Raw genomic sequence first — 25611 nt, 5'->3', positions numbered from 1 at the left:
ATGGGATCATCTTAAAACACAGGAATTCTTCGAAAAGATGCGTTAAGAAGACTTGGGATTGGGAAAAAACCAACATAGTCACACTGGTACACACTTCATAACTTGAAGAACAGAGATGGAACAGTTACAAACACACCAACAAGAAACACAAAGAAGAACGACAGATTACCGATTGAAATGTAATATAAAGAAAAAGTTACATATCGTAGCAAGCTTAAGAAACTTGTAAATAACATCATCATCATCATCAAACCTTTCAAGATGGGTATGGGAGTATATGTAAGCAAGAACACATCCTAATATGCTCACAATAACAAAAAAACAGAAAAGAAGAATCGAATGGACAAAAAGAACCGTTGGGAAGGCAAAAAACCAGTAAATGAACCAAAAAAGTGAACATATAGTAAAGCAGCCATGATTATCCAAACAAAAGCTTCAACTTTTCTAGTCTGTAGGTGGTTCTGTGGTTGTTCCTTCATCTTCTTAATTCAAGTTGCTTGCTTTTCGGCTTCTGATTCTTTTCTTGGTATCTTGGAGCTGCATACAGAAATGGGTTAGATTCGGTTTAAAGCAGGATTAGAATCTAACTTAGATTGAATCCAAACATACCAAGTCCATTAGCATCTGAGGTTTTCATGATTCTTAGCCTTTTCACAGTGCCCAGAAACATCCTGATGAAAACAGAGCAACTCAGGTCAATTAAGGCTCATAGAGGTTAAACCATCTGTTATTTTACGAAAACTTGATCAAACCCATCTCTGTTTTAGGGTTCAAAGTTGCATATTGCTTAGTACCTCCATGGAACATCTCCTACAAGCATCCAATCTCCTTCTTTATCTTCATAAGTTAGCACAAACTCAGAAGATCCGTCCAAAAGCCGAGAATGTTGCTGCTTTTCTCTACCTGAATCAAATGAACACAACAGAGTTTAGACACATTTAAAGATCTTGTTTCATGTTCATATGTTGCTTTTTTAACCCCATGGTAACTGTAAAAGTAAAACCATACTTACGGATAGACGATGATGCTTTTAAGAACATAATTTCAAGAGCTTGGGCCAAAGTTTCATAGCAATCATGAGCATTCAAGTCCACCTTTCTACCTATAGGTAATCCATCCATATTCACCTTCACAAACCCAGAATGCCCTGTTTCTTTAACCATCTTCTCATCATTCTTGTTTGAATTCTTTTTCTTCTTCTTGGACCCATCGTTCCCACCCACTCCCTTCTCCTCTTCATTTTTGGAAAATTTTGCTTGGTTGACCAAACTGTTCATCCTATAAGTCTTCACAGGTGGCCATCCCACCACCTGACTGCTTCAAAAAGAAATTCTCCAATTAATCAATATTAAATGAGATCAAGATTTCAAGATTCGTAAAAACCCATGATCTAAATCTGATTCAAATTTGAAAAGAACCATTTTTTCCTGTTCTAAAAGACATATCCTCTGGTTCAAATCAGTTTGAGCTGTTTAAGAAACCTGAAACAGTGATCTTTTTGCTGATATCCCAACTATAAATGCATGTGGTACATACCCTTAAATGCAAAGAAACAAAACTAGGAATCAAGTTGTACCCCACCACCCCTACCCCAAACACACACACACACCATAAAACAGAAAGTTAACCTGAGAGCACCATTGGAGGAGGGAGCATAAGCAGCAGAAGTAAGACTCAACCCTAATCCAAGTTCCAGTTCGTCATCATCACCATAATCACCACCATCACCACCACCACCACCACTTAGTCTGAAAGTTGTTTCCATAGGAAGAAGATGAAGAAGAAGGAAGAGTTACAGAAAGAAAATGGGGTTGCAGAGTAGATGAAGAAGAAAAGAATGGTGGGAAGGAGAATGGGGGAATGGGATTTGTTTTTCAAGTGAAAATGAATGGGTTGAAGAACTCTAAAAAGCAAGAAGAAAAGGAGAAAAGTGGTCACCTAAGAGGAAACAGAGCAGGAGTATGTGGTTATAGCCAAGGGACCCATGTGTCTGCTGGTAGTGCGCTTGGTATTACCACTTCCCCTGCCCTTCTCATTATGTTTCATAAAACTAACAATTTGCACACCTGTCCCCTTAAAGTTGCTAATTTACATTTTCCACCTCCTACCCTTTTCTTTATATTTAAATCTTCACCTTTTTTTTTTTTCAAATCCAAGGATGAATAAAAATCCCTTTGTGGCAACGGAGGTTCAAATACGGTGACTCCGGGCTATCTGCAAAGCAGGTGGTCGTCATGAGATTAATCATCTCGCATAGCAGGTTGAATATACAGGTTAATAAAAAAAAATGTTCACTTTTTTTTCACATTAAAAATGTATACCAAATAGTTTTCTAATGTTCATTCATATAAACCAAACAAGTTCGATATATCTAGCATTATGAATATGGAACTGGTATGGAGTTCAATCGATACAGAGCAAGGTTTATTTACCCTCATTCAACGGAAACTGTCTTCTAATACGTCTTCGATATTAATATGATTATTACTGGGGGTGTAAATGATGAGTCGAGCTCGAGTATCACTATACTCGACTCGAACTCGAAACCCAATTTCCAAGCTCGAATTCGATTCGAAAACTTGCGAGTAGTAAAAATCAAAGCTCAACTCGAACTCGAGCTCGAATTGCAATTCAAATCAAGCTTGAACTCGAACTCAAATTCGAACCAAACTCACTCATTGAAATTTATAAAATTTTAGGGTATTTCTCTTATAAATTTTAAAATTTAAAGGTGTTCTCTTAATTTTTATAAAACTACAATGATCAACTTCAAACTTCATCATCAAAAAGACAAAGTTAGAAAATTTCATTCATCTTTTTTTATAACATAGTTTCTTTCTTCTTTTCCATCCCTCTTTCAACGTGAGACAATTTCACTAACCCTTTTTATAAATTTTCTTTGGTTTTTTTTAATTATGATTTTAATAAAAAATAATTGATTAATTGTTATAATAAAAAATGCATAATTTTGTTTAAATATCTAAAAATATAAGACTTTTTTATTATTTATATTTTACAAATTTTATCATAATAACTGATTATATTTAATAACTAATTATATATAAAATAATCGAGTATCTCACGAGTTTTTCGAGTCGAGTATTAGGTAGCTTGACTCGACTCGTTAATATGTCGAGTCGAGCTTTGACCGAGTCGTTCTCGAGTAGCTCGCGAGTTGTCTCATATCGTTTACACCCGTAATTATTACCAAGAAAAATGTAATTTAATATGATTATTACCATGAAAAATATAATTTAAAATCAAAACATATTATTTATTTTTTCAATATAAATTGGGGTATTTTCTTCCTTTTTATAGTATTGTATTCGATAAAGAAACACTATGATCATCTTCTCTAATCCATAGCAACACTTTATTTAGTTTATTTATTGTATTAAAAAAATGAAATAAATAATATTTTAAATACAAAACAATGTTTTATATATAAAATTACCATAAAGAGATTGTGAGGATCTATAATAAGATTTACTCTCTCCTATCTTTAAGGATTAAAGTCTAAAAAAGCTTCAGCTATTTTTTGTATTTAATTAAAAAACCCAATAAATTATAAAAATATTCTAATTTTTATTATATGTCAAAAGTGTTTGGAGGTCTCAGGTTAAAATCTGAGAAATAAAAATCCCCTTGTGGCTATAGAGGTTCCAATGCAGTGACTCCGGGCCACCCGCAAAGCAGGTGACTGTTCTAGGATTAGTCGGCTCGCATAGTGGGTTGGATTGAGTCAATAATTGAAACATGTTGTCTTTCTCATGTAACCTCTACGGTGGTTTCTTTGCTCGCTTTCGCTTCGGGTTTGCCTCTCCGTCTTTCGTTTTTATGCAGTTCCTTGGCTTTCTACCTTGTTTTGCATTGTTTGGTTGTTTTTTGGGTGCTCGGTTGTTGCTTTTAGCCTTATTTTGCCCCCCTCCCTTTAACTGCATCTTGCAGTTGATTTTGTTATTGGTTTTATGTATCTTCTTTGTACTGTTTTATACTTTTAATATTATGTTGTCTTTGAAAAAACATAAATATGTGTGATTTTGTAATTACTTCAGATATATGGGTAGTTGTTTATGTCATATTAGTTTTTTTACTGATATATCACAAGTTTTTATAAAACGGATAAAAATAATTTCTTAACATGAAATTAAGTCTAGTAATTATATTTATGAAAAATGTGTTGATTATTATTAATATGGATGGTAAAAATGCAAATTATTTTATTGTTTAAAAACAGGTCCGTTATTAAATACTAGAAGAGTACTCGTGCAATGTAACGAGATACTTACTGGTTTTAATGTTTCGTTTTATATTTTGGGTCTATCGATGTTATAATGCGATTTTATGTGGTTTTGAGAAAAAAAGAAAATATTTTTATTTTTTAATGAAATATAAATTTGAAGATATCATAAAATTTGAAAAAAATAATCGATATTAGTATCAAATTAACTATTTAAAAGTTCTTGTTTTTGTGTAATTTCGTTAATTCAATTTCTTATTATAATTTAATTGAAGTTTAAAAGCGAATAAATTTATTTTGGTTTAATAAAACAATTTTTAAAGATAATAATTAAGTATTTTGTTATAACTCAATGATTATTTTAATTATATTTTATATTTTTTATATTTAAAATGGATGTATATCCTGTATTTGATTATGTTTATCTACAGTTAGTTATACAAATTTAAAAATGGAGCTTTAATAAGTTGTACCTACGCAAAATTACTTGAATCTTGAATTTTAAGTAGTATGCATCAATAAATAACACTTCATGCATAAAAAATGGTTTTTAAAATTTTTTGTCAAATGTTTTATAATGAAGTACATGTAATATGTTTTTATAATTTTGTATATAATCATCAAACTATAAATTATTTAAGATCAATAATTTCACAATTGTCTGAAAAATACAAAAAAAAATGTCTATTAAATTGTTTGGTGAACAATCATGTGAGAAAAAAATTTAGGGCCGTTTATCAAATATTTATCCGATAAGTGATTACCGGTAAAATTTAACACTATTATGTACTTACCAAGTAAGATTTTAATCCACAAAAACGACATAGTATACAATAATTTGCCTAGTAAACGCTTACTGTGGTAAGAGTCGTCGCCCTCACTTACCGGGAAAAATATCTTGATCCTTGTCTCGCTCTTATCGGGTAAGATTATTGGTCCTTACTATATTCATCCGGTGAGGTAATGTTACTTAGTATGTGCGCTTACCCATGTAAGCGTTTGGTAAACGGCCCTTTAAAGTGAGAAGTATGATAAACGATTTGAACCCTTCATCGCCTTTAATCTCAAACTCACTCATGAATCATGCTTGATACAAGAATTAATCTGACATATCTCGATACATCTCATCCTAATGTGTATCAAATAGTGAAAATATGTTCTTACGTTTCTCATATTTAACCGTTGTTATCACCAGAATCCAACCATAGATTGTTAATGCACATATACAATTCATTAATAAAACAAAACAAAAAATTATTCATTTTAAAATTATTAACAATTATTTTTTTGTTTTTCGGTATTACGAAATATATTTCATTACCTTTAATTTTCGGTCTCAATATACGAGTATTATTGCATTTTCTTTTAGACATTTTTTTTAAAATAAAATATTAAAGTATATGTGTAATTAATTTTATAAATAATAAAATATAACATAAAAGTATTTTTAAGTGTGTATATTTAAGAAGGGAAAATTGCACGAAAATTGAACCAACTTTCACCTAATTCCTATTTTGGGGAATCAACTTTCAAAATCGTCATTTTGGGGAAACAACTTGCATCTGATTCCTATTTTGGGGAACCAACTTGTACCTGATTTCTATTTTGGGGAACCCACTTCCAAAATCGTCATTTTGGGGAACCAACTTGCACCTGATTCCTATTTTAGGGAACCAACTTGCAAAATAATTATAGAAAAATAACTAAAATTCTTTTTTTTTTTCCAAAAATTAATGCAATAAAATCTATTTTTCATTTCAAATCTCGTTTTTTTTAATTCAGATATCAAATTGAACATTAAAAAAAAATCTAAATTACCACAATAAAAATGGTTTTTTACTAATGCAAAAAAAATCTATTTAATAGAAAAAAATTAATTGATGCAATTGGTTAGATGGAAAAATCTTGAACGTGATATTTAATATTTATTTTTTATTGCATCAATTATTTTTTTCTATTAAATTGATTTTTTTTGCATTAGTAAAAAACAATTTTTATTGTGGCAATTTGGATTTTTTTTAAAAATGTTCAATTTGATACTGAATTTAAAAAAACGAGATTTGAAATGAAAAATAGATTTTATTGCATTAATTTTTGGAAAAGAACGAATTTTAGTTATTTTTCTGTAATTATTTTGCAAGTTGGTTCCCCAAAATAGGAATCAGGTGCAAGTTGGTTCCTCAAAATGACGATTTTGAAAGTTGGTTCCCCAAAATAGGAATCAGGTGCAAGTTGGTTCCCCAAAATGACGATTTTGAAAAGTGGTTCCCCAAAATAGGAATCAGGTGTAAGTTGGTTCACCAAAATGACGATTTTGAAAGTTGGTTCCCCAAAATAGGAATTAGGTGAAAGTTGGTTCCATTTTGATGCAATTTTTCCATTTAAGAAAGATAAATATAACAATTTTGACAAAATTATATTTTAAAAAGTAACATAAAATGCTTCATTTAAAGCTGTGAATAATCATTTTATCTTTAAATAAAAACTTATCTAAACTGTATTATAAAACATTTGGCAAAAACTCTTAAACACCATTTTTTATGCATAAAGTACTGTTTATTGATGCATATTACTTAAAATTTAAGATTACAAATAAATTGTGCGTAAGTACAATTTATTAAAGCTTTATGTTTGAATTTGTGTAACAAACTGCAGATAAACATAATCAAATACATGATAAATATCACATTTGTAAATATAAAAAATTTAAAATATAATTTAGATAATCATTGAGTTTTAACATAATACTTAATATTATCTTTATATAAAATTATATCATCAAATTAAAAATAAATTGCTTAGTTATTAGACCTAAATTAAATTATAAATATATAATAAAAGAAATTGAATTAAAAAGGTTAGACAAAAAAACGAGAACAATTAAATAGTTAATTTGATACTAATATTGATGTATTCTTTTTCAAATTTATATTTTATTTAAAATAAAAACATTTCGCTTTCTCAAAACCACATAAAATCGTATTATATCAACATAGACATAATAAAATAACACATTAAGATCAAGATGTATTTTGCTGCATTGCGTGATACCCTTCTAGTTATATTAATATTACTTAAGAAATTATTATTTTTCATTAAATAATTGATTAATATATGATTTTATTAAAAATTTATCTAGAATTTTTCTTTGTTAATTTATTAAAAAATAAACTACATATTATTTTTAATTATCAATACGAAATATTAATGGCATTAGTATTAATTTATTTATAATTTATTAATAAATATATATGTATATAATAAATTGAAAATCACTTTAATTTTTTGTCCAGCATTCACAAGACATTCGCCATAAAACTTTGCTTGGAAAAGTAGACTCCTACTCATATCTTAACAGCTGTCTTAATCGATGCCAGGCCCCACAACCTATGAATATTTATACACTTTTGGTCCCTATATTATGTTTAAAATACTAAAGTGATCCCTCAAATACCAATAATACAAGAATAGTACCTATGCTTTGCATTTTTGCTTTGAAATTGTCCTCAACACTAACTCCGTTAAGTGATGACTATGTTACTCTTTCTACGTTCTTTTATTATCGATTTTCGCTTAAAATATCATATTATGATATAGTTTTCAGTTAAGAAACATCTCCGGTCACCATCTGCATGAACACAAAGTAGCAGATTGGATCTAGAGAAATTCAGTACGTTTGTTGGTATTTTCAGTCACCAACTCCATCTACAGGTGGTACCCTGTCTGTTAGAAACTAGGTTTTGTGATTTCAATCAATCTCTGATAAAAACTTGGATCATGTATGCGAACATTCTTGAAATACAACATTTCAACTCAATGAAGCCTAAGGTGTCATGAAGTTTGTATTGGGATAATCCGACTAGTCGATTGAGATACCTATCAGACTTCATACTAAGCAGAAATAGGAGGCTCTGATATGATCCTTCCCAATCTGATTGAGGTACCTAACTGGTAGTTGCTAGATCATCTACAGAGGCAAAATACGATGTCTCCTACAACCTGTTCAGTCACTTGGCTTTCAGCTCTTCTCAGATATCTAGGTCTCAACCATCTTCCTTCTAGTGTGCCCAAATGTGCCAATAAGGCTACCTTGGCCATTGTTTCCGGTCCGGTCCGGTCCTGTCCTATAAGAGAAAACCATATGTGTAGAAATTGACTTTCATTATGTGAGGAATCAACTCAAAGCTTGTACCATTCGCATGGAGCATGTCTCTTCTCATGAGCGAGTGGTTGATATTTTAACCAAGGTGCCTCGGTACAACTCCATCTCCGTCATGTGCACAAACTAGGATCTTCGTCTCAACCTCTCCCTCTCCCTCTCTAGCTTGAGGGGGAACATTAAAAAGTAAGATAAAGATTTTATATTTATATGTGTAGGGTTAGGTTCAAAAAAGGTGGTCAATTTGGAGAATGTGAGAAGTTCTAAGATGATATATGATTACACGTGATATGCACGCTTGATCATATATAATCAAACACATGTTGCATTAACCGCGAAAGACCTTCAACCGCGTTCACCAAGTTAGTTACGTCCTTTCTAGATGTGTTTAATCATAATAATTAACGGGTTGTTTGTTTACCTCTTAATAGTTTCATTAAAAGGCAACATCTGAATCGTTAAGAGGTGAATCTTATTTGGCAAAATAAAAGTCTGCCTCTTAATGGTTCTAAAACCCTCTGAATGATTTTGTATCCCGGATCTTCCTTAACCATTAAGAGCTCTAATTTTATTGTGCACAATTACCAAATAATTATATTTCATTTTGCATTATATCATGAGAGCYTCTTAATCATTTTGACCACTTAATCATTCTGTACCAAACCATTCAGCAATTGCCAAAGAGCCCCTAAGTGTGTGTATCACATATAATCATATATTATCTTGGAACTTTTCGCATTCTCCTCTTCCTCATCCTCTCTCTTTCTCTCTCTCTCTCTCTCTATATATATATATATATAGAGAGAGAGAGAGAGAGAGAGAGAGTTCAAACGAGAACACCTTTATTTTACGAGAACGCGAGAAGACCATTTTACTATAGACAATCACATATGATATTATTATTCCATCACATGTGATACTAAATCAGAGACGCGGACAATTTTCGATGTGATATTGGTTGCGGGCCAAGTCGCCCTTACACTACTAAGCCCCCTCACATGTATTATACATGTGATAAATATGCTGTTGATATGAAACTATAATCCATCAAGACCATCACATGTGATGCTAAATCATAGACGCAGACAACCTTTTACGCGGGCTAAGTCGTAGAACATGTCGTCCGCACATCACAGGGTCCCCTCACGCGTATTATCACATGTAATAAGGGTGTTCTCACGTTCTTGTAAAATGAAGGTGTTCTCGTTTGAACCTCCATATATATATACATTCACACACACACATATAGACTTGAGATCACGTGAGACCAACCTATTTTCGTGAGACCCGTAAGACTACTTTTGCACTCTTGAAACTTCACAGCAAAACGTTTTGAAGGTAGCATTCACAACGTTTTTGCTGTGAAGGTTCGGCTTATTTTACTTTCACAATGTTATACTGTGAAGTTTCAAGTGTAAAAAAATGATCTTACGAAAACAGACTGATCTCACATGAATTCAACCCTACGTATATATACATATCTATACATATATATATACATATATATATATATATATATATATAGGTGGAGGTTCAAACGAGAACCGTTGTGATTTACGAAAATACGAGAACAACTTAATAACCTCAAACTTTTTTAATTAATAAATTAACTTTTATTATATATATATATATATATATATATAATTTAATAAGGGCAATAATGTAATTAAATAATTTTTATAACTTTTATTTTATTTTATTTTAATTAACCATAATAATCCTATCACGTTTCCACGTTTTACTCTTGTTAGTTTTCTTTTTCTCCATATCACACCCATATCACATGACTACACCAAAAATTTAACTTATCAACCAAAACGATAACCCATGTTGTATAACGGTGATTATCACGCTCATATCACATGATTATCACACCAAAAATTTAACTTATCAACTAAAACGATAACCCAAGTGATGTATAACGGTGATTATCACACCCATATCACATGATTACACCGAAAAATTTAACTTATCAACCAAAACGATAACCCAAGTGATGTATAACGGTGATTATCACACTCATATCACATNACCAAAACGATAACCCAAGTGATGTATAACGGTGATTATCACACTCATATCACATCATTACACAAAAAATTTAACTTATCAACCAAAACGATAACACAAGTGGTGTATAACGGTGATTATCACACCCCTATCACATGATTATCACACCCATATCACATGATTATCACATGATTAGGGTTGCTTGTTCTTGGTCGATCACCGTCGATCAAGGTTTGCTTCGGTCGGTTGTTTTGTGCTTTGAAATTATGAATCTCCTTGAATTCTTAACCTTTTCCTAGATAATGATAAGGTTAATGATAATAATGATCGTGTTTAAAAGATTTGATGATATCATTTCCATTAAACCCTTTTAATTTTAATTTTTTTTTGAATCTTTTTCAATTTCAATTTTAAAAATCTTTTAATTTTATTTTTTAGGTTATTGGGATGTTCTCGCGTTCTCGTAAATCACAGGGGTTCTCGTTTGAACCCTTCTATATATATATAACAAAAAGGTGTTAGAGCGATCCAAGTTCAAAATTACAGAGACGTTTTCTTTTCTATGACGGGTGATGTTCGTTTTTCAGAAAACGAAAATTTTCCCGTTTATAAACCGGTCACGTTCGACTTCCGTAAAGGAAAAACACGACTCTATGAATTACAAACAACACCCGAGCCCGATGTGTCGATATGTAACTACAAAATACAATAAAAACAAAACCATTAAAGAACGGGTCAACAGCACTCCCTCTTCACGGGCTCAACCCACCGTCATGATCCATGGCTCCATTCGGGTCGCCACAAACGCACTGGAACTCCATCCCGCATACGCTCCCAAAGCACGAAAACATGCCGGGGACATCGTCCACCGTATGCCGCCGCTTATGATCCCACTGGAAACTACTACTCTTCGAGGATCCACGATCAAACAATGGCGTTTTCTCCCTTCTCCATCTCTCCAGTTTCGACTGTAACCCTTCCTCGCTGCCATCCTCGCTCCACCCATCCAAAACCGAGCTTCGAGCATCATCCAACGGATACTTTCTCTCCATTATCGCCATCGCCACCTCCGATGCCGACGGCCCCACCTCCGACTCCGACCAAACCGAACTCGCCTTATGAGGAAAAGACGCACTGGGTTTTAGACCTTGCTTCCCAACAATCGACCCTCCCGATTTCTTCGAAACGGGTTCGGGCTTACTAAAAATCGGAACCCCAATGATCGAACTTGACCTCTTCTTCTTCCCCTTGGGTTTGGGCTTTTCTCGGAGCTCCTCTCCACTCACAACCGAGCTCGCTTTCCCCTTTTTAGACTTCAATCCGGCAAAACATGGTTCGTCTAGTATCGAGGACGCTGGCTTTTTTGGGACCGCGATCAACGAACTGTTCGCAACCGATAAATGCTCATACATTGAACTGCTTTCACTTCTTGAACGAAGTAGTACAGGTTTAAATGGTCGTTCTGCAACACTTTCGTCATTCTTATCATGTCGAGTTTGACGATGATAATTGGGATCCTGATGGGTATCGACATCCCCCAATCTCATTAGATCGCTATACCCAACAGCCGAAGCTCCAGAGTACAAAGGCATGCTCCTCATCGAGCTATCGAGCACCGCCATGCCCACGTTTAATATCCCTTGTGGCCGTCCTGAAGGACGTCGTACCTACACACAGTAATGGGGTTTAATTAGTTTCAAACTGTGTTTCTTGAAGCCTTCATAGATTTGACTGATCGGTAGGTTACCTGAAGAGCTACACATCGCATACCGCCGGTGTAATGTTTGTTGTGGGAGGTTTGAGGATGGGAAACCACGTTGCCGACAAGAACCCTAACGGTCCCAACGAGGGTGTCACGGAGCCAATTGGTGGCGTAGATCTCTATCATCACTGACGAGTCATCAAGGCAGAGGAACTCCTCGTCCACTCGGAAAACAAACTTGTCGTTCCACGTCGGATTGGCGCCCCCGACGGAGTCGATTCGTGTGGATAGCTTCCGTCGGGTATGGATCCATGCAGTAGCGTACGTTTTCATCTTCCCCCATGTCGGCTCCAGGTCTTGAGCCGACATGACGCTGACCTCCAACAATTGATAAGGTTTGGAGGCCGGCATTTTGATGGATTTATGCTTTCGAACGCCTTATTGACGGTGGTGGTTAGATAAAGTGCCCCGACGTCGTCCTATGATGGGACGACGAGGGGAAAGAGATAAGAAATGAAACGGGAAACGAAGGGTTCCCCCAACCTCCCAATTTGGGATCGTTTTTCCAACATTTTAGGAAACTAGTTTTCCCAATCTTGAAGGGTGTGCAATGATTTTGTCTCAAAACCACATAAAATGTGAACGTATTTTTCCAAGAATTTTGTGGAAAATTACGATTTTTACCTCGTTTTAAACGATTAATTGCTTTATAACTTTAAGTAGGGGGGTTTATAGCGTTGTTTAGAGTCGTAGTTGTATATGAGGTTTGAGCTATCTTCGAAACTATAAACCAAATTGTATGCAACTTAAATCATAAAATGCTGTGTGGTGCGGTTTATGCGGTCTGTATCTGATGTGTGAAAAGGGAATATAAAATTACAAAGTTTTATAGTTCATGTAATACATAACGAGAAGTGGCAATTGACATAAAATAATTAATTTCAAACGCGTAGCAAATTTTTTTAGTCAATTTTAAAACGAACATACAAAAGAACTCTAAAAAGACGATTGTGTTTCGTATTTCATCAAACTCTTGAGTCTTGACGATCTATTCAAGATCTACAACTTGATGCAATTTAAATTATTATACAGTATATAGAGAGAGGGGGGAAGGAGGTGTCAAACGAGAACGATACTCATATAAGACAACATGAAACGGTCAAATTACGTGCAATATTACATGTGATTTTAATAGTAACGGTCACTGCAAGGGTGTGCGGATGACGTGACCCCTGACCTCAGGTCACGGCCAAAATCGTGTAAATCATATGCGATTTTACACATGAATTTTGTGTAAATGATAGCTACGAATTTTCATGTTTTAATATATGTTAACGGGCTCAAAATCCCCATTTTTATGTCATTTTATCCATAATGTATGGCTACTTAAGTCCCTTATCATGTTTAGTGTGAATTCGAGTCAAAAGGACTTAAAAACGAAGAAAATGGGCGAAACTAGGCTCCCACGACCTCTTTGGCGAATTTAGTCGTGCAAAAAGTCGCTCAACTTTCTGTGGCGCATATGCTTTCAAAGATCGTGAAGCTAAGCATGTATTCTCAAATTGGAAACTAAGTGGGCATACTTTTTCAAATAAAGACGGGGTATACTTAATTCAAAAAAGGAAGTACCCGGCATATTTTTCAGAGAATGATCAGCAAAAGCGTACGTTTCCAGTAACGTATTAATTAGTGGGAAGCGGGTTTTTAAGAGCTTTTAAAGGGGAGAAAACGACCGTTAATCAGTAATTGATTGGGACAAGGCTATCTGTTGGGGTTCTAAGTTTAATGTTAATTTGGCCAATTATTCGACTTTCATGTGAATGTTAGTTAGACAAAAACCTAAATACGTAATTGTCTAGTGATTTTGATAAAGTAACAACTGGACCCAGTTGATTTCAGTAAGGTTTTCGAAATGGGTTCTTGAAATCTTGAAGTCATAGCCATTTAAGCCAAGCTTACGAGCTTATAGCTTTGAATTGGTGTTTTTCTTACCCGATAAAACTAATTACAAATAGAAATTTGAGATTGAGATTCGGTTAAAGAGCTTATTTTGATCGATAACTTAGACTGTCAGAGCTTCTTGGCAATTATAACCAATTTACACTTGTTTCGTGCTGTTATAATTTTGGATTTAATGACGGGTGTTTGTATCTTTATCAAAGTAGACTATTGCTGGATTTTTAATTTATTGCATGCTCTGTAAATTGTTAAATGGTATGTTTGGTTATGAATCAATCCAACTTCCCCACTTTTGCAATTTATTTTTAATTAATTATATTTGTACTTGAAATAACCGGCATTTATCGTTGAATTGAGTCCCTGTGGAGTCAACCTGACTTACCATCGTTACAATTTTAATTTTAACAAATGACTAGTTAGTTAAATGTTATTGGGTGGACTCGACATTTGTCAGTAAAATCACATGTGATTCGACCATTTTTTTTCTCTTTATGAACCTTACACACACACACAGTCTCTCTCTCTCTCTCTCTATATATATATATATATAAAGAGAGTGTGTGTGTGTATCAGGTTCATATATATATATATATATATAGAGAGAGAGAGAGGGAGAGAGAGAGAGAGAGTTGGGTTCATGTGAGACCAGTTTGTTTTCGTGAAACCCGTGAAACAACTTTTTTACACTTGAAGTTTCACAGCAAAACGTTGTGAAGGTAAAAAAAAACCAAATATTCATAACAAAAACATTGTGAATGTTACATTTTTTGCATTTTGTCTTTTGTTTCCACCAGCAAGAATGACCATATTGAAAATCTCCCATAATTAGCAGACTTTTGATCTTGCTTGGTGTTGACTTGCACAATGAGATAAACATCGGTGACGGATAAATCACCGAGATTGTTGGATGTCGTTTGATGATTACACATATAAGAAATAGTGAATGGTCTTTTCAATACAAAAATGTATAACTTCCCAAGAATTTGAGCAACGGCCCTTCCACTCGGCACCGTCGGATCCCCGTTTAAGAAGGAGCCATGGTTCCCCCCCCCCCCCCCTTGACCGCCCGGATCCCATGAGGTACTAAGCAGTTCATGTCCCTGTCCCATGTCGCACCAAACTCGGGACAGTGAGTTCTTGTCTTGTCCCATGTCGTGCCAAACGTGGGACAGTGAATTTTGTCTCGTCCCGTCCTGTCTCGTCTCATTTACCAAACGCAGCTTAAGACATAGTCTTATTGTCAGTTAAGCTAAGAATGCTTAAAAGAGCCAACAACGGTTTTGAATAAAAGTAGTCATATGGGCCGTTAACAACTAGTTTTTTTAAAAACTCAGTCTGCCATTTTAATCGATTAACTCGTCCATTTCAACTGGTCTCCTAACTTATCCATTTTAACCGATCCTTCAAAAAAAGGACTGCCCAATCGTCAAACAATCATTGTTTAACAAGTTTTAGGCAATTATCTCTGATATAATTTACCTGAATTTTCACTCTAATCAAATGTTTAAAATATGGACATTCAATAAAAATACATTTAAAAGACTTACAAAAATGGATACCATCAAATCTTTTATATAAACAACTAAACTTTGACGTTGGATATCTCTAAAACAACTTAAAATTAAAATACAAGTAAAGTTCAATCTTAATGGTTAAGATATGCAATTTTCAAGAAATATCGTTCATAAATTTTAAAAACTTGGATTTGATTATTCACGTTTGTTAATTCCCAACAGTTTTTGGTCCCTCGATCCACCGGTTGCTTACTTTTTCCGTTAAGTTCAGTTAATTTAAAAATATTTTAGTTATTTTCATTATTTTTTTTAATTTTATATTAAATTTAAAAGAATATATTATGCAAATATGATATTTTTTTAGTCATCTTTAAGCTTTTTTTTTTTTTTTTAATTTTCTCCATTTCCATGGGAAAAAAAAAAAACTAGAGAAAATCTTGAGGCAAGGACCAGTTCTCTGAAGCTATCAAGACACCAATTTGCTGACCACACCCCCTTCTCTGAAATCCCCACCACATATTTCATCCACACAGCCACTGCTCAACAGTCAACACCACCCTATTTCAAATGGTATAAAATTGCATTACTGAAAAGGGTATTTTTCACGCTATCTTGATCACCTTTCGACCACCATTTCCATGTGGGTATTCGGAATTCAACATTCCATTTGAAACCCATATATATATATTCCAATCTGATAAACCCCTGACTTCTGTCCACAGAAACCAAGATTTCAGTCTAAAGATTGGATAGAAAAACCCTATTATGATGTTGCATACAGAGCCATCTTTCTCTGTTTATGCTGATGCAGATGTGTTTCTTGATAGTAATACAATTGGGGATTTAAAGGTCAAACAAGGCAGTGGTGAGTTCAGTTTTGCAAATGATGAAGATGGTAGTAGTAGATTCAGTGGATTTGAGAATTTGGGTATTCAAAAAGAAGATCAACAGATTGAATCAGTGGGTATTAATGGCAAACAGACAAGCTTTGATCAGACTGTTGACGAAGATCCTTCAAACCCTGTGTTCTTGAAGAACCATGCTCATCTTTTGTTGGTGAGAATTTGCTTTCTTTATTTGCTTTGTCCCATGCCCTAGATAGTTTCTTTTTGTATTTTGTTTTTTTCCAACTGTGAGTGTCCGGTTCAGCTTGTACTTTAATCTTGTGGGGTTTGAGAGCTTTTATTTGTCTGTCCGGTTCAGCTTGTACTTTAATCTTGTGGGGTTTGAGGGCTTTTATTTGTCAGTTGAGGTGTCCGGTTCAGCTTGTACGTTAATCTTGTGGGGTTCACCAGCTTTTATTTGTCAGTTGAGGTGACCCGTAGTTGTTATAGATGGTTTAGCTTTGAGAATTGAGATGATGGTTCAAATGCCCTCTTATTGCTAGGATTTGGGTCCATTCCAAAATGGTGTCTCCTTTCTAGTAGATGGACATGGACTCAAATTAGCTGAAAAAAGAGGGGAAAATAAGGAAACAGTTGCATGTTTATTGTGGTGATTTCTCAATCTTTTGGTGGTTTGGTGGAATTTTGTTTAATGTATTAGGCTACATGTGGAATCTCCGATTCCGAACCTTGAAATGCCATTCTGTTCTCTGTTCAGGGGTCGACAAGACATGGACCATCAAATCTCTCTCTATATATATATATACACAGAGAGGAAGGATCATGCCAGAAGTTAAACATTTTATAAGAAGACGAGAAGTTTCAATATCATTTATGATTACATTATTTTGGACGTGCGTAATCATATATGATTAAACGTCTATATGTTAATGCAACATGTGTTTAATCATATATGATTAAGCTTGTGTACCATGTCTGTAATCACATATGATATTGAAACTTCTTGCCTTCTCGCAAAATGTTTAGCTTCTCATTTGAATCTGCCCCTATATATATATATATATATATATATATATATATGAACCTCCTATCAAGATTCAAAAGGAAAAGCTGAGAACAACAAACGAAATACTAACATGCCAAGTAGAGCATTTAGTCAGTCGCTCTACCTTTTGAGATAGAGACAGGGGTCAAGTCTGCTTACATCCCATCCTCCAGACCCCACAAGTACCTCCTGTGGGATATACTGGGTCTGTTTTGTTTTGATTGGTTTATTTCATTCGAGTCCAAGTACAGAAAGAATGGCATATGGGAATCCTATAGAAGTACAGAAATGCATGTGGGTACTTATGTTACTAGAAGCTATCATCAAGTGATTGAATGCAATTAAATTTGATTTGGCATGACAGTCGAACGGAGATCTTAACGGAGCTGAGGAATACTACTTGCGCGTTACACAGACAGATGCTAACGACGGGGAATCTCTAATGCAATATGCTAAGTTGGTATGGGAGCTTCATGGTGACAAAAATAGAGCCTCGGCTTATTTAGAGAGGGCTGTTCATGCCGCTCCTCAAGACTGGTGACTTGTTTTGTCCACACACACCTTACTTTTAGTGTCTGCATCCACAATGGTGCTTATTTTGAAAGCTTATTGGCCATATAAGCTTAACGAAAAAGCACCCACAGTTTTTACCTTTTTGCCTGCGTAAGTATATGACTTGGGATCATGTTTAACCAACCGGTTTTCGTAAGACTCGTGAGACCACACAAATAACATTGAACCTTCACAACGAAGCACTTAGAAGGTAAACATTGTTAGTGTTTTGCTGTGAAGGTTCGGTTTGAGTAAAATCAAGGCCACCACGAAGACAAAATTGTGCTCAATTTCGTATGGATCATGGATAGGATGGAGTTCTTTATGTGTCTTGAAAATGGCATACAGTTTGATTCATGTATATACTGTGTGCGTTAATGTTTCTTTCTTGAAGTATATAATATTTATATACGGCAAATGCAACAAATAAACTCACACCCCTTTTACAGTAACGTTCTTGCAGCATATGCAAGTTTTCTGTGGGAAATAGATGAAGACGAAGAGAATGATGAAGCGACTACACTTGTTGAGGTAGAGTCCTTACGCGTCATTGTTTCTGTGATTGAGCATGAAAAAACTCTAGGGTTTATGCTTAAATGATAATCGAATGGATGTGAATGAAAATGTGAGTGCATCTCATGAATCTTTACTGGGTTAGAGGAAAGATCTGCACACATCTTACTTTTAGATTTACCTGTATGGGATTTACTGGGTTCGTTTGGTTTGGTATTCGAGCAATCTTTGGAGGTAGAAGAAAGACCGGGAATCCTTGGAGTTGAAGCTGTCGAGGAATATTACAAGAGCATGGTTAACAAAAACCGCGGTGATTCTTTGCTTCTTAGCAACTACGCCCGCTATCTTCAACAGGTTATGGATCTTGCATAACCCAAATATATCTTTCGGTATGTAGATGGAACTAGACATGTGAGAGTGAGATAGTCAGGTGAAAGAATTCTAAAAGGTTTTAAGGTTTTAATTTGACATAAGTAGTTTAGTAGTTTACTAGTTTTGGTGGGACTGTAAAAAATGCATTTTTATTTATCTTACTCAGCAGTCAGCACCATGTCTCAGTCTAATGTCATGCCAAACATGGTACAACATACCAAACATACCTAAGGTTGTAGGATTCATTTAGTGCATTTACAAATTATGTATTATATCGGATGACAGACCAAGGGAGACCTTGAAGGAGCCGAAGAGTATTACTCACGTGCAATACAAGCGGATGGTGAGGACGGCGAGGTAATTTCAGAATACGCTCAATTGGTGTGGGAACTTCATCGCGATCAACACAAAGCCGCTAGTTACTTTGAGCGAGCGGTTGAAGCTGCTCCAGCCAACAGGTGCCGTTTCTCATTTCTCCTTTTCCGACGTCACTTTTCTACAATTTCGTCTTCAAGTTGTCTCTTTCTATTTTGTGTTTCAGTCATGTTCTTGCTGCATATGCCAAGTTTCTATGGGAAGTAGAGGGTGAAGACGGTGACGAATAACTCGGCCTACCACTTCTTTAGGGGTCGCTGGTCCGTGACCCGGGACTTCTAAAGACATTTAGCTTTTACTTCGCTTTCAACAGACAACAAAGCATGAGATAACCGATTGTATAACCATGCATCGGAAATGCAGAATTGCCAAGTTTACGTGTTATAAGGTCGAGACTCGACCAATATGTTGTCGGCTTGTATTCTGTTTTCTTTTCTTCTATTGATATATGTAACAAAGCACGAGGGTTTCAATATGGATAGAAAATTAGATTTATGAGCTCTTTACAAGCTCAAAGTTACGGGGCATTACAAATAACATCAAAGCCGATCCCAATATGGGACAAACTTCATCGAGCATATCGTCAATATGGAACTTCGGAGTTAATAAGAACCCGTCTCACGTAATGACTAACGAGCTCCTGTACCTCTAGTATAAAACACAACGAAGGAAAAACCGATTGATGGTGAAAGACCCAAAACTTGATAAACCTTCAACACTTCAATATTGTTTCTGTAGATCAAAAATTTAACCAAGGAGCACCCGAAAGTAAATATGTCGAGATGCAAATGCCCAGGGAAAACAAACTAAAAAAAAGCCTCGATATATGTTGCTTTCTTCCAACACTGTAATGCTAGGGGGAAAACACAACCAAAAAGTGTTCCGATGGGCCTCAATCTGATATGCTGTGACCGTTTCTAGATGCCTGCTGGGAGTTGGAATACGCTCGGTCTTGACGTGGTGCTTGACGATAGTAGCCATTGCCTCTTGGTCGATTGTAATCACGATCGTTCCCATCTTGGCCATTTCCTCTGCTGCCATAGTTTCGGCCTCCAAAACGCCCTCTTCCATCCATTTGGTTGCTAACCCTACCTCTACCTCTTCCTCCTGCAGGACGTAAATCTATCGTGGTTAAGACAGTTGGCCGTGTCACCGACAAAACAAATTTTCACAAAGTAAACACGAGCAATGGTATCGATGAACAAAAGCGTCCAGTTGGCAGTTGCCACTTGGCACACATAAACTATAAGAGCAACTCCAACAGATTCTTCAAAATGGAGATAAGTCAATGTTGTGGAGTTTTAACTTAGTTTTTTCCGTCAACAGATCCTCCAAAATGGAGAGAGGGTGAAAATCTCCAAATTTGGTTATATGACGATGATAGGGAAATGTTTCTAGTTGTTTCCACCAATGAGATTGAATCTATTATCATTCATATAAACTTTATATGAAAGTATTGGTCCAGATAAACTATTGGAGTTGAATACAATTTTTTCGGGAAGATTTTATTGCTTCTCTATTCTGCGATCTGTTGAAGATGTTCTAAGATATGAATGCAATGATCGATTGATAATTGAACAAAAGCTTCTCATAAATTGGTCAATTTTTTAAAGGTATAGGATACATACTTCCACCTCGGTATGCATTGCTTCTATTTGGTCGCCTCCCTTCAATGTGTACCTGCTGCCCAGCAATCTCAGCAGTAGATGCCTACAAAATTGATCGTATTTTGTCAACAATGTTTAAGTATGGACATGAAAAAATTACTCAACATACTAAATAATTTCATTTTCGGGTTATCATACACAATGATTATTCTACTATGGAAGAAGCAAAGGGTGATGTGTGCACTTCCAAACACAATATAAAGGTAAAAGATGCATATCTATGAGAGTCCTTGGATTAGGATTTCTAGGATAAACGTGCAAGATAGAAGACCATTGACAGTTTTTCTACACTAGTTCCTTCTTACTTGTATTTTTATAATTTTTGGCCCGTATCATGACATTTAATGTTCAAGTGCTAGTATTTTGATGGCTTTTTGTAAATATCCAGGTATGATATGCATATACCATCGTCTTTTCTAATTTTTTTTGGGGGGGGGGGGTTAGTTCCCTTCATTCGGAAAACGCCATTTGGAAGCTAATGGTCTCAAGTGACATTTGAGGAAAAGAAAATGGTCAAATGTGATGAATAAGCATATATATAGGAAGAGGCAATCCACACAGCAGTAGTTCTAATTTCCAAATCATAATAATACAAAGCCACACCTTAATAGCATTTTGAACACCAGTGATGTCTTCAAACTCAACAAATGCATAGCACACATCAATATCCTGCATCCATATAATTTGCTCATAATTGTATCTCTTAGACAAAAAAAAGCAAGTTGTCATCAATATGTCAAAAGAACTAACCTTTCTGGTTCTGATGGCAACACCATCTTGCCTGATCTTACCAAATTTCATGAACTCCTCCTCAATATCAGAAGCAATAGCCGTGGACGGCACATTTCTCACATAGACAGACTTCACCTCAGCTAGCAAGATAATATACAAGTAATTAAAAATCAGCCCAGATAGAATTGTAAATACATCTATAAGCTAATGAAGAAGGGGAAGGATGCACGAAAATTCTACATAAAGAACAGATATACAAAGGAACAAGGTAACTCATAACTGCATCCATTATCACAGTTATGAAGGGTCATTTTTCTTTGCTAAGAATACGGCCTCCAATGCATCAGAACTGAGTAATGAGTAGAGAAAAATTATAGAAAGGTACCTTCGTCTTCCATGACAGATGTGTCCTCCACAGCCTCAGCTCCAGATCTTTCACCAGTCGACAGAGAAGCCGACTGCTGTGCAGGGGGTTCTGGAACATGATTCATATCTGGATGGGCTGTACTCTTCGTTACAGGCTGTGCTGATGGTGCAGATTGCACTTTGGCAACTTGCAACTTCCAGAAACAACAATGACAAAAGTCAGTTTAAGGACCATCACATATGAAAATGTGTTAATTATAGCAACCGGAAAAGTTCAAATGCATACAATAGAAGCGTAAGTATGCTTTTGGGGCTCTCCCACAGCTTCTTCAACAGGAGCCAGATGATCCTGTGGTGCATTCACTGAATTTTGGACTGAGCCATTTGACTGCACAGCATAGTTGTCTTCAAGAATGCTTTCAGCCTCGGGGGCTCGCAACTGTTGCTCTTGGTAGCTGTAATTATTCACAGGACCATTTTCTTCAGCTGTGGTTGGCGGCACAAAATCCCTGGCCTGGATATCATTTGCTGCCATGTAGCTTGATGCTGAATAAGCCATTTTTGCAACCAAAATTTATTAACATGACAAAGAAACAACATAATATTGCCCACGATACATATAACAAATATTTGATCCAGCAAAAGTATATACATTAATTGGCTTTCCCTATCCATGTCTAGTGTTAAACTGTTAATGCATAAATAAGCTCATGTTGCTCATCAAAATTCTACACCTTATCTCTTCACATGTTTAAACCAACAACGCGTATTTAACTTGAAACAACATTAATGCCTACAGTGCATGATTTAGCATTTGTAAGTTATATAAATTTCATTGCTCAAAAAAGAAGGCAACGTTAATGATACATGGTTAATGCAACAGAATCAGTCAAAATACCTTGATCCCGGAGAGCAGTAGAGCCATTCAATTTGGATACAAGATCGTTTTGAGTCAAATAAGCAACAGGATGATGGTGAATTGGCTGATCCTCAATAAAGTGAAAGATATCATTCAGGACGAAGTAGCCTTTCTCCTGGGGTGCAAGGAAAAATGTCTGCACAAAATTCCTCCTGCCACTGAAATCTTTTATATGCACCGAACCCGAAACCAATACAAGGACACCTCTGTCCCAAGATTCGAGGGAGTGCACTGTTTTGATTTCTATTCCGGTATAATTGAGAGACATGACAAGCGCATGGATTTGCTGCAATATTGAAGGTTGAAACATAAAGAGTTACAAACATGATGTAGAATCGCATCTGTTACATAGTCAGAATAATTACTATATAAACTTGAACCCTGGCACTCCGCAGTTGCATTATGGTGGGCTTTTTTCCAACTAGCCAAAGATAGTAATTAAAAACCAACAATCAACTAACATGGCATGTCTAACTAATATGTAGAGATTGCAGCACAAACCAACATAGAGGCATGTAAAATTCGACACCAGATGTAAGGAAAGACTAATAAGGGAACTTGTGAAAGCATCCTCAAACCTTATAATCGATGATTAAAGCAACAATATTCATGATTTTTGTGATAACAAATGGACTGAATGCCACTGACAAATCAAACAAGCAGGCTAATCTATTTCTATGAATTAATATCTAGCTACCTAATATATGTTTGAAGGGTAACATCATTTCAAATGGTTTGTTCCGAAATTGTAAGCATATCAAATAATGCTTGAATCTTTTGATTTTGCATACAGATTCCAGTGGTGAGTGTAAGACTGTAAGTAACGCAGACTTCATGTGGATGTGCAAATTATCTAGTGGTATGAAATCAACATCTAATGATTACTTTGATACTTCCATCTTGAGAATTTAGAATACACGAAACAAGAGCTTAAGTACAGACTACAAAGGGGAATCGAAATATTACCAGCATTGAGGTGGCGGTCTCTCTGGAGGGACCATCAACACGAAGCAACGTGCTCCTATCGCTGTAAAACTGGTGAACGAAATCAGGCTGCGTCTGAAGCACCTGATAATAATGCCCAACGAAGTACGTCCCAACCTAAAAACACCAAAACCCTAATAAACAACTGCCTTTACATATACATACCGATACACAGAGGTGGAGCAGAAGTAAACCTGAGCAGCGGTGACAGGTAAGTGAAACGGCGTTGCCATCAGAACCGAAACCCTAATAAAACCCTAGATCTGCAATGCGGCTGAAGATCTGAAAACAAAATTGCCAAAAACTTCAAATTAAGATTCCACCATTAACGAACAAGATAAATCCTTCGAAGATTGTGATTCAATGAGATTTTGAAGAGATTATGAGAGAATTTGAACCTGATAAATCGCCGTCGAGGCAATGGAAGAGCGAGGGTTTTGTGGTGTGTGTGTGTGTGTTCGCCGTCACGCATAAGGCGCGTCAAATCATGATATATGGAGCGCACGTGCGCCATTGGGATTCACTCACCAAAATATTTTAGGGTAGACGGTGAAATTTAAGGAATTTTTATAAATAAATAATTCGAAATTCAAATCACTAAAAATAGAGTAAATTACAGATTTAGTCCATATAGTTATATCAAAATTTTAGATTGAGTCCCTCAAACAAATTAATTACAAATATTATTATTGTAGTTTCAGTTTCGAATCAGAGCCATTACTCTAATTTTAATAACTTATGAACTGTTTGACAGTTGCTGAATTTTTTGTGCAAAATGATTAAATGGTCAGAATGATTAAGATACTTAATGATATAGTGCAAAATGAAATATAATTATTTGGTAATTGATTACAATGAAATTAGGGTGTTGGATGTTCACAATGAAATTAGGCTCTCATCGATGGTAGAGGTGAGTGACGGTTCAAAATCGATTTATCGATTTACAGAGAGGAGGGAAGATGAGGGTTATGTTCATCGATGGCACAACTATAAAGCTTCTTGTTTCTTGAAGATGCTGAATTTAATTTTAGGGGTTGAGTTCAAGTACCGATTTAGAGCTCTGATTCATGACAAGGACCGAAGCAATGAATTTAAGGATTTACATCAATGAATTACGAAAACCCATAGTCACTTTCTCCAAAACGATACGAGATGAGTCCAAAGAGCTAAGTCTTTCACGATTCTCTAAGTAGCAATCAACTCTTCTCAAGTGTCTCTTGTATCGTCCCCACCTGATTCGCATGTCGATAAAAAAAAGTGTTAAGATGAAAGCCTAGTGAGTTCAAATGTTTTATATTGCCAATAACAAAAATAAAAAACTGAAAAAAAAAATGTTCTAAGTGACAATTTTCACAATTGAAAGAATGTTTGTATTTTAAAACGACATATTTCCAAAACACATCATTTTCAAAATCCAAATAATATCTTCCAATAAAAGTAAGCCACTTATCAGGGTTGTCGAGTTTCACGTCGAGGTCATCAAACAACCGTTCTTAACGGACAACTTTTAAGAGAGTTAGGTGTCGTTTTACCAAACGTCTATCCGGATAAACGCTTACTAAATCACTTTTACTTTACCGGATGAATATGACAAAGACTAAAAATTTTACCCGGTAAGAGCGAAGGGACAAATCGAGAGTCTTACCTAGTAAGTGAG

The 25611-nt window shown here is 35.3% G+C and overlaps 4 protein-coding genes across 6 annotated transcripts; 1 reads left to right on the top strand and 3 right to left on the bottom strand.

The window, feature by feature from the left end:
- Positions 1–141: 141 nt before the first annotated feature.
- Positions 142–1888, bottom strand: LOC112520427 (auxin-responsive protein IAA13). The gene is made up of 5 exons (XM_025128815.1): positions 1629–1888; positions 1013–1314; positions 795–903; positions 610–671; positions 142–537 (listed from the first exon to the last, which is right to left on the bottom strand). The coding sequence occupies exons 1-5, from the start codon at positions 1763–1765 to the stop codon at positions 476–478; spliced, it is 672 nt and encodes a 223-aa protein (XP_024984583.1). The 5' UTR covers positions 1766–1888; the 3' UTR covers positions 142–475.
- A 9273-nt stretch (positions 1889–11161) lies between these two features.
- LOC112520109 lies at positions 11162–12522 on the bottom strand. The gene is made up of 2 exons (XM_025128410.1): positions 12157–12522; positions 11162–12076 (listed from the first exon to the last, which is right to left on the bottom strand). Exons 1-2 carry the CDS (start codon positions 12520–12522, stop codon positions 11162–11164), a joined length of 1281 nt encoding a protein of 426 aa, XP_024984178.1.
- Positions 12523–16129: 3607 nt separating this feature from the next.
- On the top strand, positions 16130–19777 carry LOC112519011. Its single transcript, XM_025126883.1, has 6 exons — positions 16130–16640; positions 17839–18011; positions 18476–18557; positions 18762–18893; positions 19197–19369; positions 19453–19777. The coding sequence occupies exons 1-6, from the start codon at positions 16350–16352 to the stop codon at positions 19514–19516; spliced, it is 915 nt and encodes a 304-aa protein (XP_024982651.1). The 5' UTR covers positions 16130–16349; the 3' UTR covers positions 19517–19777.
- A 194-nt stretch (positions 19778–19971) lies between these two features.
- On the bottom strand, positions 19972–24417 carry LOC112519010 (putative G3BP-like protein). Of its 3 annotated transcripts, none has more exons than XM_025126880.1 (10): positions 24353–24417; positions 24149–24236; positions 23937–24071; positions 22950–23256; positions 22338–22597; positions 22071–22245; positions 21704–21825; positions 21557–21622; positions 20915–20996; positions 19972–20408 (listed from the first exon to the last, which is right to left on the bottom strand). In XM_025126880.1, the coding sequence occupies exons 2-10, from the start codon at positions 24185–24187 to the stop codon at positions 20179–20181; spliced, it is 1416 nt and encodes a 471-aa protein (XP_024982648.1). In that variant the 5' UTR covers positions 24188–24236; positions 24353–24417; the 3' UTR covers positions 19972–20178. The 3 variants fall into 3 exon arrangements, with proteins under 3 accessions (XP_024982648.1, XP_024982650.1, XP_024982649.1); XM_025126882.1 differs by having other exon boundaries at positions 19972–20393; XM_025126881.1 differs by lacking the exon at positions 24353–24417 and having other exon boundaries at positions 24149–24343.
- Positions 24418–25611: the final 1194 nt, after the last annotated feature.

Source organism: Cynara cardunculus, assembly GCF_001531365.2.
Source record: "Cynara cardunculus var. scolymus isolate 2C chromosome LG 10, CcrdV1, whole genome shotgun sequence".
Lineage (NCBI taxonomy): Eukaryota > Viridiplantae > Streptophyta > Magnoliopsida > Asterales > Asteraceae > Cynara > Cynara cardunculus.
The sequence above is the reverse complement of the archived record's forward strand: the minus strand, read 5'-3'. Positions and strand labels throughout refer to the sequence as shown.

Excerpts from the sequence above, each read along its gene's own strand:
- LOC112520427 (XM_025128815.1), bottom strand. The coding sequence starts at position 1,765 with ATGGAAACAACTTTCAGACTAAGTGGTGGTGGTGGTGGTGATGGTGGT. Across the intron at positions 1,315-1,628 it reads TCCTCCAATGGTGCTCTCAG|TCAGGTGGTGGGATGGCCAC; the intron begins GTTAACTTTCTG and ends TTTTTGAAGCAG. Across the intron at positions 672-794 it reads GTAGGAGATGTTCCATGGAG|GATGTTTCTGGGCACTGTGA; the intron begins GTACTAAGCAAT and ends TGTTTTCATCAG.
- LOC112520109 (XM_025128410.1), bottom strand. The coding sequence starts at position 12,522 with ATGCCGGCCTCCAAACCTTATCAATTGTTGGAGGTCAGCGTCATGTCG. Across the intron at positions 12,077-12,156 it reads TGCGATGTGTAGCTCTTCAG|GTACGACGTCCTTCAGGACG; the intron begins GTAACCTACCGA and ends TACTGTGTGTAG.
- LOC112519011 (XM_025126883.1), top strand. The coding sequence starts at position 16,350 with ATGATGTTGCATACAGAGCCATCTTTCTCTGTTTATGCTGATGCAGAT. Across the intron at positions 18,558-18,761 it reads AAGCGACTACACTTGTTGAG|CAATCTTTGGAGGTAGAAGA; the intron begins GTAGAGTCCTTA and ends TTGGTATTCGAG. Across the intron at positions 18,894-19,196 it reads ACGCCCGCTATCTTCAACAG|ACCAAGGGAGACCTTGAAGG; the intron begins GTTATGGATCTT and ends ATCGGATGACAG.
- LOC112519010 (XM_025126880.1), bottom strand. The coding sequence starts at position 24,187 with ATGGCAACGCCGTTTCACTTACCTGTCACCGCTGCTCAG. Across the intron at positions 22,598-22,949 it reads TACTGCTCTCCGGGATCAAG|CATCAAGCTACATGGCAGCA; the intron begins GTATTTTGACTG and ends TGGCTTATTCAG. Across the intron at positions 21,623-21,703 it reads TTGCCATCAGAACCAGAAAG|GATATTGATGTGTGCTATGC; the intron begins GTTAGTTCTTTT and ends ATATGGATGCAG.